Source organism: Heloderma suspectum, chromosome 14 (assembly GCF_057233095.1).
Source record: "Heloderma suspectum isolate Gila_16-S chromosome 14, 16-S_ref, whole genome shotgun sequence".
Classification (NCBI taxonomy): domain Eukaryota; kingdom Metazoa; phylum Chordata; class Lepidosauria; order Squamata; family Helodermatidae; genus Heloderma; species Heloderma suspectum.
The window spans coordinates 19,936,954-19,956,081 of record NC_139471.1 but is presented as its reverse complement, the minus strand read 5'-3'; the positions used below and the strand labels follow the sequence as shown (position 1 = coordinate 19,956,081).

The following is a 19,128-nucleotide window of genomic DNA, read 5'->3' as shown; positions in this document are numbered from 1 at the left end:
CATGCATTTTTGTATGCCCTTTTCTTAGTGTGCACTATTTTTGCAAGTAGTCTTTCCCTAATATAATGCGTTTTTGTGCATACTTCTCCCCAAACAATATGCATTTTTGTGCACATTTTCTGAGTTGCGAATTACACTGCAAAATTCTGAAAAGTGCAGGTTTTGGCACATGGGTGTTCTGGTTTACATATGGTTTCAGAAAGTGTGGATTAGGTAAGTTTGTATAAAAAAAATGAACTGAACAAACTTTTCATCCATCCCTAGTGAGAAGAGGCTTTGTGACTGTCACAAAGGCCAGCCAATCAGGACTCTGCACAGCCTGCTGGGGGAGTGGAGAGGAGAGAGAGGTGGCTCTGTTCAGCCATCTTCTTCTGGAAACAGGATGAGCCAACTGGACCTGAGCTCAAGTCATTTTGGAAGTTTGTCATGTCCAAAAAGAAGGTGAGCACAGACTAACAGTGAAGATACCTATATGATGCAACGATAATTAACCCACGATTTGCTGGGATGCGCCCCCATTCATAGGTTGTTAGCGTAACATCTGAACCTGGACACTCTTGGTTGTTTATGGGTTAAACAAGTCTAAAGTTCAGCGAACAACAAATGGTAGGTTAACTCTGGGTTGTTTAACACAGAAGTGACTCAGTATGTCTGAACGTCACACTAACAACCTACGAACAGGGCATCCATAGTTGCTTATGCAAACCAGAAATGGTTTTTGTACGGTGCACATCCCAGCAAATCGTGGGTTAGTTAACCCACCATTTGCTGCTGTGATATGCAGACCAGGTCATATATATGTCTTTACACAGACCCACCCTCCTCCAGTATGCATTCCAACAAAGTGGCAAATTTTCAGGGGGAGGGGGAGAAAATGGTGTTCATACGGTTTTTCTAAGGAACATGGCCGCAGCAGCTGGGTGGGGTGGGGTGGGGTGGTAAGACAGTAGTGACTTTCTCCAGGATAAAATCTGAAAGCAGAGCTGGAATCAGGGACACCATCTGAGATCAGGTGCAGGTTAAAAGCCAGTTCCTGGGATGTCCTGCATCATACCCCGTGTCAAGGAAAACAGCTGGTGCAGACACACCAAAAACGATCACCAGACAGAAGATGCAATACTAAGGGCTGTCACCCAATCCAAGAAATATATTAATCAAATGAGACTGAATTGATATCCATATACATTTGCAAATGAATAAAAGGGCTGGGTATCTTTAGCCTGGTGAAGGAAAGCTTAAGGGTAGACATGACAGTTGTTTTCAAATCTCGAAAGGGCTGTCTCATGGAAGATGGATCAGACTTGTTCTCTGGCAAGAGCAGCCTCTCCCCTCCCCAGCAGTCCACTGGGTGGGTATGAAGAATAAAAAAGAGTGAATGAGTAAGTGAAAAGAGGGTATGTCAGAAAGAGAGAGAGAAAAGAATGTGTGTGTGAGAGAGAAGGGTGTGTCAGACAGGGTGAGAGAGAAAAGGGTGTTAGAAAGGATGTCAGAGAGAGAGAGAGAGAGAGAGAGAGAGAGAGAGAGAATAGTTCAAGAAAGAGGAAGAGGGAGAGAAAAGAGCGTGTATCAGAAAGAGAGAGAGAGAGAAAAGGATGTCAGAGGGGGGGTCTCAGAAAGAGCAAGAGAGAAAAGGGTGTCAGAGAGAGAGAAAATGGTGTGTCAGAAAGAAAAAGAGAGAAAAGGATGTCGGAGAGAGAGAGAGAGAGAGAGAGAGAAGGGTGTGTCAGAAAGCAAGAGAGAGAAACGGGTGTCAGAAAAAGTGAGAGAGAGAGAGAGAGAGAGAGAGAGAGAAAGGGGTTTGGCAGAAATAGAGAGAAATGGGGGTGGCCCACTCACTTTTGGTTCTGTCCCCACCCACCACCAGCATGTGGCCCTTGATGGATGACCCTGGGGGTAAGTGGCTCTCGACAGAAAAAAAGCTTCCCCGCTCCTGAGTTAGAAGGATTGGTAGTAGGTGAAGGGAAAGACCCTCTCCCAGAGATCTGCCAACCAGGGTAGAGAGCAGGAGGCTAAATGGACCAATGGTCTGAGATATAGCAGCTTCATGTGTTCATAAGAACTGGGCCTTGGAAGGGGAGGGTAAGGTGACCAGATTCCTACAGAAAAGACTGGGAGATCGCTTGAGGACTCAGGAGACACACAAGCTCTGACTACCAGCAAACACTCAACCAGGATCCTCTTGTACCGTCTGATGCCTCCTCTCTTTTACCGTTTGCTTTAACAGGCAGGGTGGACTGCCAATCCATGTTGATCAATGCCAACCTTTGACCCCTGGCTGCTGATTCTGGTGTTTTCCCACTAGGAACTCCCTCCCCTCCCCCTCAGTTCCTGTTTTTGACCCAGAAAGAGGAAGTGGGGCTCATATCCAACCCAGGCTCCGTGGAAAAAACCCAGGAGGCTTTGCCAAGAGACCGGGTCTGGTACATGCTGCTACAGCGACCTTACCTGCTCTCCTTTCTTTTCTTCCTTCGGAGATTCTTGGCTTGGGCTGAACAGATTGTCCAATGGAGACGGCAGTGGAGACACTAAAGCAAAAAACATACAACAGGGCATGTCAGATGCTTGGAAGGTTCCATGGGGGAACAACAACACACCGTCAACAGGAGAGATGGGGCTGCCAGAATCCCAAGGGTGGTCAGCGTGACTCACGGACGCAAACTCAGCCATTTGGGAATTTGAGGGAGGAAACAAGCACGGGGCTTTGCAAATCAAGTATTATTATTTTTTTTAAAAAAATCCTGTCTTGCCCCAGGGTGATCCAGGCTTTGCGCCGGGAAAGTCCACATGCCGCAGCTGGAGTAAGTTAGGTGAAGGTTTAGCATGGGTACCCCTTCCGTTAGCCGCATGGAGTGGTGGAACACTGCCTTGCCCCTCGATCGCTGGAAATCAACCCATTTTTGGCCTGCAAATCAGGCTCAACCTCCCTCTGGATTCTCAGAAGGTGTGTCCCCAGCTACGCCAGCATACGGGGCCAAACCTGAGGCGACAAGAGGCAGCCATGTTTGTTCATTTATGCATGCGTCTGCCTTGTTCATTTGCAAGTGGGAGGAAGGGGTTTTTTAACATCAGAAGGAGCTGGTGGGTAAGGAGAGCTGAACTCTCTCCCCGTGGCACTTTTTCATTGCCCCTGGCATTTTTCTCCCATCCCAGCTCACTTCTGGTTTCGGAATCAAGCTGGGAGAAAGGTTCTTGGGGTGACAGAGCATGGAGAGGTAAGGCAGGAGAGGGGGAAGGTTCATCTCCCCTCACCCATGTGCCTTTCTGATGAAAAAATAAACAAACAGATCCTCCCTCCACTTCCTCAATGTATAGATGAATGGAGGAGACATGTGAGTGACAAAGAGGGCTGCCCCTGTGGTGTGCAGTTTGGCCCTGTTTCATTTCAGTTTTGTCCCTCACTCACCTGACCCTAGCACATGGCTGGCACAAATCTGGTGAAGAAGGCGGAGGGGGAGGGGGAAGAAAAGGTGGAGGAAAAGAAGAAGAGGAGAGGAGGAGGAGGAGAAAAGGAGAAGTAGAAGAGGTAGGAAAAGGAGGAGCAGGAGCAGGAGAAGTAGAAGGAGGAAAAGGAGGAGTAGGGGAGAAAAGGAGAAGTAGGTGGGAAAAGGAGGAGTAGGGGAGAAAAGGAGAAGTAGGTGGGAAAAGGAGGAGGAGGAGGAGGAGAAAAGGAGAAGTAGAAGAAGGAGGAAAAGGAGGAGCAGGAGCAGGAGAAGTAGAAGGAGGAAAAGAAGGAGTAGGAGGAGAAAAGGAGAAGTAGGTGGGAAAAGGAGGAGGAGGAGGAGGAGGAGAAAAGGAGAAGTAGAAGAAGGAGGAAAAGGAGTAGGAGAAAAGGAGAAGTAGGTGGGAAAAGGAGGAGGAGGAGAAAAGGAGAAGTAGAAGAGGTAGGAAAAGGAGGAGCAGGAGAAGTAGAAGGAGGAAAAGGAGGAGTAGGGGAGAAAAGGAGAAGTAGGTGGGAAAAGGAGGAGTAGGGGAGAAAAGGAGAAGTAGGTGGGAAAAGGAGGAGTCGGGGAGAAAAGGAGAAGTAGGTGGGAAAAGGAGGAGGAGGAGAAAAGGAGAAGTAGAAGAGGTAGGAAAAGGAGGAGCAGGAGAAGTAGAAGGAGGAAAAGGAGGAGTAGGGGAGAAAAGGAGAAGTAGGTGGGACAAGGAGGAGTAGGGGAGAAAAGGAGAAGTAGGTGGGAAAGGAGGAGTCGGGGAGAAAAGGAGAAGTAGGTGGGAAAAGGAGGAGGAGGAGGAGGAGAAAAGGAGAAGTAGAAGAAGGAGGAAAAGGAGTAGGAGAAAAGGAGAAGTAGGTGGGAAAAGGAGGAGGAGGAGGAGAAAAGGAGAAGTAGAAGAAGGAGGAAAAGGAGGAGGAGGAGGAGAAGAAAAGGAGAAGTAGAAGAGGGAGGAGGAGGAGGAGGAGGAGGAGAAAAGGAGAAGTAGAAGGAGCCAAAGCTGAGGGCCATGCAGAACCAAGGCACAGCCCGGAAGACCAGTGTTGGTCAGGCCAAACAGGAAGCCCTTTTATAGCCCGTCCTGTCCAGGAAGACCCAACAGCCAGCCAGGGTGGGCGGGACCCGTCCAGAAACTGAGACTGCTGCTATTCCATGCTGTTGTAACAGCCACAGAGAACTAAAGGTTCCCAGTTCCGGCGCCAGCTGTTCCTGACAAGGCAGCTCCCCCAGGAAATATTCCGAGGCAGACCAAGCACCTCCACGCTCCCGTGGCTGCAGCCCTGGCAAGGGGGAAGAGCTGCCACGGATGGCCCCCCTGCTGTGACGGGCCTGGCACTCGTGCTTCACGTCGTCCTGCTGCGCTGCCCTCTTATCCCCTGGAGCCGAGCGACGCCTCTCCTACCTGGAGCCTCCTTTGCCTCTGGGCGCAGCCGCTGCCGAACACAGGAGCGGATGTCAGCAAATATATCGTCTTCCTCCCTGTCCGCGTCAAACTGGAAAGGGCAAAGCAGGGAAGGGGAAGAGGGAGCTGCGGTCAGTTCTCTCTCGATCCTGGGCAGGTTGGAAAGGAGAAACGGGTCTGCCGTGCCTGTTCTGAAAGGCCTGTCATGACACAGCAAGAAAGGTCCGGAGGTCCATCTTGTCCAGCCCTGTCTCAAACAGGGACAAGGGGGGTGTGAGGCTGGTGGCCATCTGTTATCGCTTGCCCCAACATCTGGCAATCAGAGCTACAAGCGGGACAAAAGATGCTGTGGGCTCACCTTCTTACAGGAGAGCTCCTGTTCAGGGTTCCGACCAAGCAGTGATGCTCTCCTCCAGAATATTCCATTCCATTCCATCTCCCTCACCCCACCCCCTGTATATTCCAGAATATTCCATTCCATTTCCCTCACCCCACCCTCCATATATTCCGGAATATTCCATTCCATTCCCATCACCCCCCATATATTCCAGAATATTCCATTCTATTTCCCTCACCCCACCCCCTGTATATTCCAGAATATTCCATTCCATTCCCGTCATCCCCCGTATATTCCAGAATATTCCATTCCATTCCCCTCACCCCACCCCCATATATTCCAGAATATTCCATTCCATTCCCCTCACCCCACCCCCCATATATTCCAGAATATTCCATTCCATTCCCGTCATCCCCCGTATATTCCAGAATAATCCATTCCATTCCATTCCCCTCACCCTACCCCCATATATTCCAGAATATTCCATTCCATTCCCCTCACCCCACCCCGTATATTCCAGAATATTCCATTCCATTTCCCTCACCCCACCCCCCCTATATTCCAGAATATTCCATTCCATTTCCCTCACCCCACCCCCCATATATTCCAGAATATTCCATTCCATTCCCTTCATCCCCCATATATTCCAGAATATTCCATTCCATTCCATTCCATCTCCCTCACCCCACCCCCATATATTCCAAAATATTCCATTCCATTTCCCTCACCCCACCCACCGTATATGCCATTCCATTTCCTTCACCACACCCCCAGTATATTCCAGAATATTCCATTCCCCTCACTCCACCCCCGCCCCGGTATATTCCAGGATATCCAGTTCTATTTGCTTCACCCCACCCCTGATATATTCCAGAATACTCCATTCCATTTCCCCCATGGCTTGCTGGGGGAGGCTGGGAGTTGTAGTCCAACACATCTGATGGGCGCCAACTGGGGCAAGGCTGATCTATCTTGTCCAGCTCCCTGAGGTGCCCACAGCCACCCATCTAAGATGGGAGGCCCCTGTGCCCTTCCACCTCAGGCACGCGGCCGCGGGGTGCTTTCTCCCCTTGCTCACTAGCCTGCCCTTGGACCCCTTTTGCACCTGCTGCCGCCATTAGAAAACAAAGCATCCCGCAGCCAAGCGCCCGAGACGGAAGTCGCGCAGCCTCCTCCACACGGTGACCAGGTGGGCCAGCCAGAGGGGAAGAGCAAGATGGCATCCCAGCAACATGTAAGGGGCTGATCAATGATCGCAATGCGATTTATCTATGGATCTATCGTATCTACCCCAGCAGAGCCAGCTTCAGATTTGATGGGGCCCTCCAGGAAGCACCTTCTGGCGGGCCGCTCCCTACTCTGCAGAACCACAGCACTGAATGGGGCCTCATCCGTCAGGGATGGAGAGCAGGAGGCCCTCCAGAAGTCGCCAAGGCGATGTAACGTTGTGATGCAGCTTCCTGACTGGTGCAACCTCTAAAACAGCCTTCCCCAAACTGGTGCCCTCCAGATGTTTTGGAGGACAACCCCCGGCATTCCTGACCGTTGGCCGTGCTGGCTGGGGCTGATGGGAGGTGAAGTCCAAAACATCTGGAGGGCGCCCAGTTGGGGGAGGCTGCTCTTCCGTGACACATGAGATGCTTTCAGCGCCTCAACTGATCCCAACTCATGCCACCACATGAGTTCCCAGCGTTCCAGCCAGCTGCAATCTGGAGCAGTGGAGGCTGGTGGTTTCAATCAGAACTCAATCAGACAGAACTCTAAAGAAGCACCTTGGATAGCTGCGCTAGAGTGCTGAATAGTTCTGACTGAAACCCGGAGCGGATTCACCACCCCACTGACATTGGAGCACCTTGGATAGCTCCTTTGGAGTTCTGACTGGGTCTGACTGAAACCCGGAGCAGATTCACCGCCCCACTAACACTGGAGCACCTTGGATAGCTCCTTTGGAGTTCTGACTGGGTCTGACTGAAACCCGGAGCGGATTCACCGCCCCACTAACACTGGAGCACCTTGGATAGCTCCTTTGGAGTTCTGACTGGGTCTGACTGAAACCCGGAGCGGATTCACCGCCCCACTAACACTGGAGCACCTTGGATAGCTCCTTTGGAGTTCTGACTGGGTCTGACTGAAACCCGGAGCGGATTCACCGCCCCACTAACACTGGAGCACGTTGGATAGCTCCTTTGGAGTTCTGACTGGGTCTGACTGAAACCCAGAGTGGATTCACCACCCCACCGACATTGGAGCCACCAAGCTCCACTGATGTGGAGAAGCGTGGAAAGCAACCCCATGGCCATCTGGTGAAGCTGCATCGAGCTGCCATCTTGGATCCCCACGCCCTTGAGGGCTTGGGGCGGTTTCCTTCGTCTCCACCTCCTGAGCACCACCCCAGCCTCCCGAGGGCCTCACCCGCACGACGGCGCCCTTTTCTTGGTAGTATTTCACGATCAACGGGACGTTCTGCCTGAAAGTCTCCAGCCGGCGCTCGATGGCGTGGGTGTTATCGTCCAGACGGCCCTGTTCCTGCGCACGCTTTTCCAGCCGCTGGCGGAGCTGCTGGCTTGAGCAGGCCAAGAATACCACAAGGTCTGGAGAGCCAATCTGCCAACGGAAGGAGACAAGTCGCAGGAGTGAACGTGGTGGCTGCCCTTTCATCCTCGTGGCTACCAAGGGCCTGGCTGCTTGGGGCTTCCCGGAGGCCTCTGACTGCCCGCCGTGGGAACCAGGATACCAGACTAGACAGAATTCTGGTTGGATCTAGCAGGGCTCCTCACGTACAGGAAAAGCGTTGCAGGAGCGTCGGCAACATCCTCATCCCAGATACAGGTGGCCAGGCCTGAAGAAGAAGCCTGGAGGCTGGGGGGGGGGGGGCTTTAGAGGGCTTAGTGGGCAGCAGCTGGTTCTCAGGATCAGCTGACTGCTCACTTAATCAGGGGGTGCTGTCAAAGCACAACGCTCCGTTTGTCAGGCTTGAGGTTGAGACAGAATACCAGTTTTGCAAATTTTGAACCTTTTGGTGCTCCGTACCAGCTACGGAGCACTAAAACCGTCAAAGTTAGCCTGCAAACAAGCTCGTTTTGACCCTTAGTGTGCTCTGGTGACATGACAGATGCCATTTCCCACCCCGCCTCATTTTTAAAATGAATTTGGGGGGCAGTGGGTGGGGTACAGGGTGGACAGCGGGGGCTGCATGCATCCCCCAGGCTGCGTGTTGCTCACCCATCCTAGACCATGGGAGGGAAACCTGTGGCCCTCCAGATGTTGTTGAACTCCAACTCCCATCAGCCCCAACCAGCATGTCAAGGATGCTGGGAGTTTTAGTCCAACAACATCTAGAGCTTCCCTACTCCTGTCCTAGAGAGCTGGGTTCTTTTATGTCAAGCCATATTATAAGGTTACATACCAACGTAATGTATATATGCCAGCCCCCGCCCCCCGGATTGGTTCCCTCCAGATATTTTGGACATGTGTGTTGGACTACAACTGCCATCAACCCCACCCACCTTTTTAATGATTCCACAGTTGCACGATAAAAGAGCTGGCCGCTTTTGTCCATCTGGACAAAATATTGTGCAAGAGAGCTTAAGTTTTGGACGTGGATCGGGGAAGAAACAGATGAGAGATGGGGCGGAAATAGATGCTGGTGAGGTGACGGGCGTTTTAGCCCAATACATCTGAAGTGTTTGGGTGGGCTGACAGCTAGATTTGAGGGGCCAGGTTCGGGCAACCTGCTGCCCAGCTTGCTCTCCCACCTGCTCCTCAAAGGTGAAGGCTTGGCTGATGTCTCGGGGAAAGCCGTCCACTACAAACCCCTTCGCATCTTGTTGCTTTATAAACTGCTGCTTCAGCTCCTCGATGGTCGTTTCCTGAAAGGCACAAAGAGGGATCACGGGGGGGGCAGCCCTGGACCCAAACAGCAGCCCGCCCCCTCCCACTGCTCTCAGTTCCTGGCTTGCGGACTAAGCTACACGGACAGAAAAGTACAAAAGAAGGTATTTTTTCAAAGTAGTGAAGTTGCTGGATTTTGCAATTCCTGGCTCGGAAATATACGAATCGCGGCAACTCGTAATGTTTGAGTCAGTTATGAGCCGGCCCCAGGAGAACTTCTCTGATGGAGTTTAATCTGAGCCAGAGACGAATGCAAGTCTTCCCTATTTCCCACCTCCAAACCCCTTGCCTCTCCTTCTCCCTCACCCACTCACTTTCCTCACCTGCTGCTGTTCCATCAAGAAGAGAGCGTCTCTTCCCCACCACTCTCAAAGCAGGCTCAAGAGGAGGTAGGGGAAAAAAAGAGACCTCTTCCTTTCCTGTCTCCCGCTGCCGCCGCTGGAGGCCATCAAGGGTGGGTGGGGGTAGATTGAGTGGTTCATGGGGGGCGGGTTGGGGAAGTGGACTCCACTGGACTCCCAGTGAAAGAGACGGAAGCACAATGGTTCTGATTTGGCCTAGAATTCGGCTCGGAATAAACCGAGCTATTTACCGAGTTTCTGCGAAGATAACTGGGCTCAGAAAACCTAAGGGTAAGCCTAAATGGCGTAGGATCGGCCCACCACTATTATTCTGCTTTTTTAAAAGGCTCGTTTTGCAACTCCTGGGAGGAAGTTGGCGTGGGATGGGGCTGTGGGCACCCGCCTTCAAAAGCGAGGGGTGAATGCACCCTCCCGCCGGAAAATACGGCAGTTCATGTTTCACCCAGGTGACGAAAATCCCCGATGCCCGCCCTGCTTACTGACGGAGCCAGCTCCCCGTTTGCAATGATCTTGGCGATCAGTTCCCACTTCCGGTCGCTGGTGGCACGATGGATCATTTGGTTGCGTAGTATCTCGCCCATAGAGATGCAGATGAGCCCAAAATGGGAGGCCATCCGATGGCTCTGAGTCCCCTTCCCACTGCCGGGCCCCCCTGCAATTCAGAAAGACGTCTTGGGAGGAATGCGATATTTAGAGCAGGGCTGGGCAGCTTGTAGCCCTCCAGATGTTTTGGCCTACAACTCCCACCAGCCCCAGTCAGCATAACGACCGATCACCCACCTGCTGTCACGCCCCGGCTGGAGGAGTCCTCCTCAGAAGAGGAGATGGAGGCCCCAGAAGCCCAGGGTGCCCTAGACCAGGGACGGCCCCCAGACCCACAGGAGCCTGAGCCCTCAGGGGAAGGGGCTGCGGGGCCATCCCTGCCAGGAGAGAGGGACCCTGCCTTGGAGGCAGAGGCTGAGCCACCCCCTGATCCCCGGGAGCGTCGTCACCTCAAGCGAAAGGCTAGCCGGGCTTCTGTGCGAAGGAGTGCTCACCTCCGGCAAAGGTCTCCTCAGGAGAAAGGGACTCCTCAGGAGGAGGCCCTGGCAAAGGAGCTCTGATTGCTGCAGCTGAGTCTGGATGGCTCTGGGCTTAAAAGCCTTCACTGGAAACCCAGCCAGGGTCAGAACAACTTGGTCCATCCAGCCTCCGCTGTGCCCCCTGAATCATGCCCAGTGTCTGATGCTCCATTTCCTGACCTTCTGGACTGCTCAACGATCCTGCTTCTGGACTGGGTAACGTACCTGGCTGCTTTACTGTGTTTGACCTCTTGCTTGTTATCTTGTCCACTCCTGCCCGTGCCTGATCCTTGTTGCCTGGCTGACTGCCGGTGTTCTGACCTCTGCCTGGATTTTAACCACTCCTGCCTTAGCTTAAAGCTCCCTGGACAGAAGCCTGTGTGCCTGACCCTCAGCTTGCTAACTTGACTATTCTGCTGCGTTGCTCCCTGTACGTGCTCGCAAACGGCCAAGGCTTGATCTAGAGCAGGACATCTGCCCGGTTTAGAGCAGCCTCCCCCAATATGGTGCTCCCCAGTGGTTTTGGACTTCTTCTCTTGTCAGCCCCAGCCAGCATGGCTAATAGTCAGGAATTCCGGGCGCTGTAGTCCAAAACATCTGGGAGAAACCAGGTTGGGGAAGGCTGGTTTAGAGGGTGTCCCTGCTGCTGAGTATGAAGTGGGGTGTGTTTTCAGCCATGTCAAGTTTGATTCCTTTTTTGTTCGACTTGAAACCAAGCACAAGGGAGCCAGATCTGGATCAGGTCCACAGCACACAGGGAGAGGGGGTTTACCCCTTCCTTTTTGCACAGAGATCCCGCAAAATATCATTTCCTGCCCCTGCAAATAGCGATAGAAAAAAAGGGCCCACTGGCACCAACGGGAACTTTTTTCCTAAGCCTCATCATGGTAGCACGAGTGGTGATTTTTGTCAGGATCACGGCAGGGGAGTGAAAGATCAAACCGCCCCTCCCTGTGTGCTGTGGTCCAGTCTGAATCAGGGCCCACCTGCTTGGTTGTAATGTTTTGAGAATGACTGTGATGGGGCTGCAGATGACGCATTGGACTTCAGGTGCTGTCAGGCCATTAGCGAAGAGGCATGGGAACCGCTCGTCTCCCTCACCATGGCCCCAACCCCACCGCCAGATGCTTCCCCTGACCAAACCTCTCACCTATCACGAAAATGATCTTCGGCCGGGGTCGGCCGGGATCAAACACGTCATATTCTTGGATCAGGCCTGTGGATTCTGTCATGTCCGAGTCACTCTCGATGGAGAACTGGGTCTCGATGGGAGGCAGGTGTTCATACTGGTTGTACGGCGCTGGGTCTGCAAGGAAAACAAGGGATCAAAGTGTCGTTGGCTAGTGGGACCTCACCACAGACACAAGGGACACGGGCTGGGTGGGGCAAGGAAAAGGCAAGGCCCGATATGAACAGATAGGGAGAGGAGAGCCTCAGTCTAGCATGGATGCTTGTGCCGGGAGTTCGGGCACTGGAGGCGTGGAAAGAGCCATACACACTCCGGCCTCAGCTATGTCCAGGGGAATTTCAAGGGCAGGGGAGCACGAAACTCACCACTGCTGTCCCCAGGCCCTTGAGCTAGTGGCCGCCATTTTAGTTTTCCCATAATGCCCCTGAACAACGCTACAAAACCATGTAGCATCATTCCAGGGCAGAACTGGAAAATAAGAATGGCGGCTGCCAGCAAAAGAGAAGCCGCTGGAGTGTGCTGGTGAGTGTTCTCCCGCCCCTAGACCTGAACTCTGCTCCCACACCCCAAAAGGGGGAAGGCATTCAAGCCTCCTTTCACAGTCAGTGCCCCTGCCCCCCAAATCTGACAATTTTTTTTTTCAGAACATGTGACCCAGTAGTAGTTTGGGATGTCTTGATGACTTTGAGCTAGTTTTCTACTCTGATTTTGCCTAAAGCAGGGGTGGGTGACTTTTTTCCTGTGAAGGGCCACATCTATGGTGGCTGAGCCAGACCCCAAAGTGGGGCGTTAGCAGCATTGCAGGATTGTGCAATACGCTCTCTCTCTCTCCCCCCCTCCGGCTCCCTTTCTCTCTGCCACCCCATCTCTGTATATATGTATGCCACCTCATCTCTCTCCCCCCCGTGCCACCCCATCTCTGTGTCTATGTGTGTACTTCCACCCCCCCTCTCTCTGCCACCCATTTCTTTTCCCCCATCTCCCTCTGTCTGTGCATGCATGCGCCACACCATCTCTCTCTCCCTGCTTCCGTACCACCCCATCTCTGTGTCTATGTGCGTGCTCCCATCTCTATTCCTCTCTGTATCACCCCCCTCTCTCTGTACCACCTCTCTCTCCATCTCCCTGTGTGTACGTATGCGTGCCACCCCATCTCTCGCTCTCTTCCCCCATGCAACCCCATCTCTCTTCTGCTGTGTGAGCTTCCCCTCCTCCCATTGCTCAGTCATTTTGCTTCCTGCCCCCAATTTCCTCCTCTCCTCCTTCTCCTTCTCTGGGCTCCCCCCACTCACATGAAATTCGAACAAGGGCTGCATGCAGCCATGGGACTGCAGGTTCCGCACCCCAGGCCTATGGTGTTCCCTGATAGGCAGTCAAGGACTTCTCAAATGAACAAAGCGGTTCTCAATGACTGTGGTTGTTTTTCCTGAATGGGGAGTTTATCCCCAGGGATGGTGCGTGTCATAGTGGACCAAGGGTTCCTTATAGCTGGAGTTAACTACAAGCAGGGATTTGGCCTTGCGGGAGGCTGCACTGGGTGCCCTCTTGTAATCTATTCCAAAGACTGCAAACTGCCGCTTGCCTCTGCTATATTCTGCTTGCATATTTCTAAATAAAGGACATATTACACCTGGCACGCTCTCTTTCATCCCTTCGTCTGGGCTGATCATGCAACCAGACTGGCACGTGCAACAATCTGCGGCATGGTAAGAGCATTTCTACACCAGGGTAAAATCCCAGAACTGTACCGGGGCGTCCTGCTTCCAGATTCTTTGCCGGGATTACAATGGGCTCTTTGATACAGCGGGCACGGGGTTTGAACGGAAAACGTCCTTTCTCAGCAATGTTCTATATGTTCCACTTATACAGTGCCATCTAGTGGCTGTACTTTAGTGCAACACCGCCATTTCACACTGCCAATCTTTCGCAATAACATCCCTTATTGCTGTATCTCCGACTTTTTTGAAAGTGGGATAAAGCTCCAAAAGTGCGAGGGGCGTCCTGGAGGTCGACAACATTGTGTAAAGGACCCACAAACTTCCATAAGCAACCAATCTTGATCGCACGATAGAAGCCTCGTGTAGAAAAGCCCTAAGGAAATCTGGATGTGTGAGTGTGGTAAACATGGACAGAGTGGAAAGATGGTGCCAGGTTGAGGCAACGACATGGGTTGGCCACACTGCTCCTGGATTTTCCTCTGCTCCTGTTATGGCATTCATTGTGGGCCGCAAGATGTGGAGATGGCCACTGCAGGCTGGTGCCTCCAATGTTGGTGGGGCTGTGAATCCATTCCAGGTTTCAGTCAGAACCAGCCAGAACTCTAAAGAAGCTATCCAGGGTGCTGAGCCCTATCCCCCAAATAGGTTCAGCACCTTGGATAGTGCCTTTAGCATTCTGGCTGGTTCTGACTGAAACCCAAAACCTTTTTAGCCTGACCCAGTGGTAACTTCTCTTCTTATGTCCGTTGCTCTGAATTGAGAAGCACAGGCCTTTTCTGTTGTGGCACCCCAGTTGTGGAACGAGCTCCCTAGAGAGGCTCGCCTGGCACCTACATTGTACTCTTTCCAGTGCCAGGTGAAGACCTTTTTCTTTTCCCAGGAATTTTAGCATTTTAACATTCTAGTTTTTTAGCTCTGCTGTTTTAAATTTGTTACTGTCTTTTAAATCTCTGCGTTGCTGCTCGGTTTTACGCTGGTTGTACTTTTATGCTGTAGTTTTAATGCTTTTATAGTTTATATGGTTTTTATTCTGTACTTGTGGTTTTAATTTTTGTGAACCGCCCAGAGAGCTTTGGCTATGGGCAGTATAGAAAGGTAATAAATAAATTAAACAAATGTGGCATTACTCACAGAAGAAAAGAGGCATTCAATAGTTATTATTGCTGCAGCCCAAAGAAAAGGTTGGACCTAAAGCTAAGCCCTTTTAAATGCGCCATGGAAAGAACGGACATCCACCTGTGTAGAAGAGGGGCTTCCTGCCCCGCCCACTGCTGATCGGATGCCCGGCCTGTCGTTCCGGACTGAGGAAAGTGTCCCACTGCACCATCTCGGGGCCGCCCAGTTCCCGGACTTTCTGCAAGCAGTGCTCCAGGTAAGTGACCGGGTCTTCGGGGCGGTAGTACATGAGGCCTGTTAGCATGCTCTGTGGAGGCAGAAGGCACAGGTCAAAATATATATACTCAGAAGGTGGGGAAGCCATTTTCTCAGTTTCAGTGCTGATCATCTCTGCATCAGAAGCAGCACGAATGTCCAGGGCACAGGAGAACAGACTGTACTTCAATCTCGGCCTGCCTCATCCATCTCTCTGGTTGTTGGATGCTTTAAGACACTGTTCCCTGACCTGGTGCTCTGAAATCACCTGTCCAAACCCGGATTTGAGTCCACCCTGCAACAGGTGCTATGTTCAATCTGTTCTGGATGGGGCCGGATGCCAACTAAAGCAGCCTTCCCCAACATGTGATCTCCAGATGTTTTGGATGACAACTCCCATGACTTCTGACCACTGGCCATGCTTGCTGGGGCTGATGGGAGTTGTAGACCAAAACCTCCAGGAGGCACAAGGCCGGGGAAGGCTGTTTTAAGAACTGCACCAGAACGAGAGACGGGAGCCACGCAAGAAAGGAGCTGCCGCACTCTGCATGAAACATGGTTGCTCTTCCTTGCACTTGGGAAGAACTGGCTGACGTTATGTCTGTTGATTAATAATACCTGACTGCCCTGAAAATGTTTATTCTCTCTAACTACGGACTTAAATATTTTAGTAACCATCAATAAATAATATCAAAGGATATTGTTCTTTCACGGTGGATCGATAGTGCCTTTTTTCTTGGGGGTCATGAATTTTAAAAGCTAAGGATGTGACTATTAGCAAAATGAACCGTTTATTTAACATAAACTATGCTATGTTTTGAAATAAATTGGTACTAGATGATGGATGGGTGGATGGATGGATAGATAGATGGATAGATCTGTTCTTGTATTGCTGTCCTTGCGTGGTCTGCTGCTTTCAGCACAATTACACTGAACAGCAGCATACAAATTAAAGTCTTAGATTATGATGATGTCGATGATGGCTATTAATGGCCATGAGTCATGATGCCGATATCGGAGGCAGTATACTTCTGTAGGACAGTTGTTGAGGAATGCGAGGCAAGGGTGCTCTTTCCCTCATGTCCAGCTTGTTGACTTCCCCTTGGCGCAGCTGGTTGGCCCAGTGGAGGCTCATGGCTCTGATGTCAGTGGGGCAGTGAAACGCTCCGGGTTTCAGTCAGAACCAGACCGTTAAAGGAGCTATCCAAGGTGCTCCACATTCAACGGGGCAGTGAATCTGCTCCGGGTTTCTGACTGAAACCCGGAGCAGATTACCACCCCAGTGACATCGCACCCATCACCCTCCGCTGTGTTGGCCAATATAGGAGGCAGAAATCTGGACTAAACAAGCCTTTGGTTTGACCCAGCATGGTTCATCTTACGCTCTTAAGGCCACTGTGAAGGCATCCCCCACCCCTGGCTAAAAAAGATCTCCAGCAAAAGAGTTCTCTCAGCCACTCCAAATCCCAGCACGCAACAGCGGACTAGACAGACCAAAGGTCTGACTCTGTACGAAGCCGCTTTATTAATTTACTTATCAACGCGAAGCATTTTTATCCAACCCTTCAGCCAAAAAGGCTTCCAGAGCAGCCTCCACACAATCGATAAAAAACAAGACAGCCCCTTCCTGCAGGCTTGCAATCTAAAAGACATGGCACAAAAGGAAAAAAGGGAGCAGAGGGAAGAGGAGGGGTGAGGCACACTCAGGCACCTGTTCGTGATGTTAAACGGTAGTTCTGATCACGACCAGCTGGAATGGAAACCGCCCAGGTAGAGGAGGCGTCCGATGCAGCTGGTCTTCCAGCAGAGCTGATGAAATGGCCCCGGGTGCCATCTCTCCATCTGCTGAAGCCTTCTGGAAGACCTGCTGGAGGAGCATTATGCATTATATGTGGGGCTGCCTTTGAAAACAGCCTGGAACCTTCAGCTGGTCCAAAATAGGGCAGCAAGATAGTTAACGGGGCCTGGCCAACATGATCATTTTATGCCAGTACCCTTTCATCTGTGCTGACTGCCAGTCCATTTCAAGGCCCGATTAAAAGTGCTGGTACTAATATTGAAAGCCCTAAATGGGTTTGGGCCAGGGTCCCTGCAGGACGATCTTCTCCCATATACACCTGCCTGGACGCTAAGATCAACCTCAGCAGTCCTTCTCTGGGAGCCCCTGCCAAAGGAAGTGAGGTGGGCGGCTACTAAGAAGAGTGCCTTTTCTGCTGTGGCACCCCAGTTGTGGAACGAGCTTCCCGGAGAGGTTCACCTGGTGCCTACGCGGTGCTCGTTTTGGTGCCAGGTGAAGACTTTTTCTATTCTCCCAGACATTTAACTTTTTCGGTTTCTGTTTTAAAACTGGTATTGTATTTTAGAACTTTTGCACTGTTGGTAGCTTCTGTTTGGTTATTTTTTTATATTGTAGTTTTAATCTTTTATATTGTATTTTATCGTCTGTATTTTATTGTTTATTTATTTATTTATTTATTTATTTCTATACCGCCCAATAGCCGAAGCTCTCTGGGCGGTTCACAAAAACTAAAACCAAACAACACACATTAAAACAATTTAAAATAAAATTGTCTGGTATTTTATGGTTTTAATTGTTGTGAACCGCCCAGACAGCTTTTGCTATTGGGTTGTTATTGTTGTTCAGTCATGTCCGACTCTTTGTGACCCCATGGACCATAGCACGCCAGGCCTTCCTGTCCTGCGCTCTCTCCCAGAGTGTGCTCAAGTCCATATTCATTGCATCAGTAATGCTATCTAGCCATCTCATCCTCTGCCGCACCCTTCTCCTTTTGCCTTCAGTCTTTCCCAGCATCAGGGTCTTTTCCAGGGAGTTTTCTCTTCGCATTAGGTGGCCAAAATATTTGAGCTTCAGCTTCAGTATCTGTCCTTCCAATGAGCACTCAGGGTTGGTTTCCTTTAGGATGGACTGATTTGACCTCCTTGCAGTCCAGGGGACTCGTAAGAGTCTTCTCCAGCACCACAGTTCAAAAGCATCAATTCTTCGGCGCTCAGCCTTCCTTATAGTCCAGCTCTCACAGCCATACGTTGCTACTGGGAAAACCATAGCTTTGATTAGACGGACCTTTGTCGGCAAGGTGATGTCTCTGCTTCTTACTATGCTGTCTAGGTTTGCCATAGCTTTCCTCCCAAGGAGCAAGCGTCTTTTAATTTCATGGCTACAGTCACCATCTGCAGTGATCTTGGAGCCCAGGAAAGTAAAATCTGTCACTGCTTCCATTTCTTCCCCTTCTATATGCCAGGAAGTGATGGGGCCAGATGCCATGATCTTAGTTTTTTTCAAGTTGAGTTTCAAACCAGCTTTTGCACTCTCCTCTTTCACCCTCAACAAGAGGCTCTTTAGATCCTCTTCGCTTTCTGCCATTAGGGTGGTATCGTCTGCGTATCTGAGGTTGTTGATAATTCTCCCGGCAATCTTAATTCCGACCTGTGATTCATCCAACCCGGCGTTTCTCATGATGTACTCTGCATATAAGTTAAATAAGCAGGGCGACAATATGCAGCCTTGTCGTACTCCTTTCCCAATTTTGAACCAATCGGTTGTTCCATGTCTGGTTTTTACTTTGCTTCTTGACCCTCGTACAAGTTTCTCAGGAGAAAGGTAAGGTAGTCTGGTACTCCCATCTCTTTCAGAATTTGCCACAGTTTGTTGTGATCCACACAATCAAAGGCTTTAACGTAGTCAATGAAGCAGAAATAGACATTTTTCTGGAATTCTCTTGCTTTCTCCATGATCCAGCGAATGTTGGTGATTTGATCTCTCGTTCTTCTGCCCCTTCGAAACCCAGCTTGTACTTCTGGTAGTTCTCGGTTCGCATACTGCTGAAGCCTAGCTTGTAGGATTTTGAGCATCACCTTGCTGGCATGTGAAATGAGCGCAATTGTGCGGTAGTTTGAACACTCTTTGGCGTTGCCCTTCTTTGGAATTGGAATGTAAACTGACCTTTTCCAGTCTTGTGGCCACTGTTGAGTGTTCCAAATTTGATGGCATATTGAGTGCAGCACTTTAGCAGCATCATCTTTTAGGATCTTAAATATCTCAGCTGGAAGACTGTCATCTCCGCTAGCTTTGTTGTTAGTAATGCTTCCTAAGGCCCACTTGACTTCACTGTCTAGGATGTCCGGCTCAAGTTCAGTGACCACACTATCATGGCTATCAGGGACATTAAGATCTAAGATGTATAGTTCTTCCGTGTATTCTTTCCACCTCTTCTTAATCTCATCTGCTTCTGTTAGGTCCTTGCCTTCTTTGTCCTTTATCATGCCCATCTTTGCACAAAACGTTCCCTTGAGATCTCCGATTTTCTTGAAAATATCTCTAGTCTTTCCCATTCTGTTTTCCTCGATT

The 19,128-nt window shown here is 50.7% G+C and overlaps 1 protein-coding gene across 1 annotated transcript in view; it reads right to left on the bottom strand.

Moving 5' to 3' along the window:
• AK1 (adenylate kinase 1) overlaps positions 1 to 19,128 on the bottom strand; it is a 70,560-nt gene that overhangs the window by 40,091 nt on the left and 11,341 nt on the right. The window contains exons 2-8 of the mRNA XM_084821410.1: positions 14,628 to 14,814; positions 11,635 to 11,790; positions 9,903 to 10,075; positions 8,926 to 9,039; positions 7,583 to 7,774; positions 4,834 to 4,924; positions 2,446 to 2,525 (exon numbers count right to left, since the gene is read on the bottom strand). Coding sequence (XP_084677536.1) covers positions 2,446 to 2,525; positions 4,834 to 4,924; positions 7,583 to 7,774; positions 8,926 to 9,039; positions 9,903 to 10,075; positions 11,635 to 11,790; positions 14,628 to 14,814 — 993 coding nt within the window. The remainder of the gene's footprint in view (positions 1 to 2,445; positions 2,526 to 4,833; positions 4,925 to 7,582; positions 7,775 to 8,925; positions 9,040 to 9,902; positions 10,076 to 11,634; positions 11,791 to 14,627; positions 14,815 to 19,128) is intronic.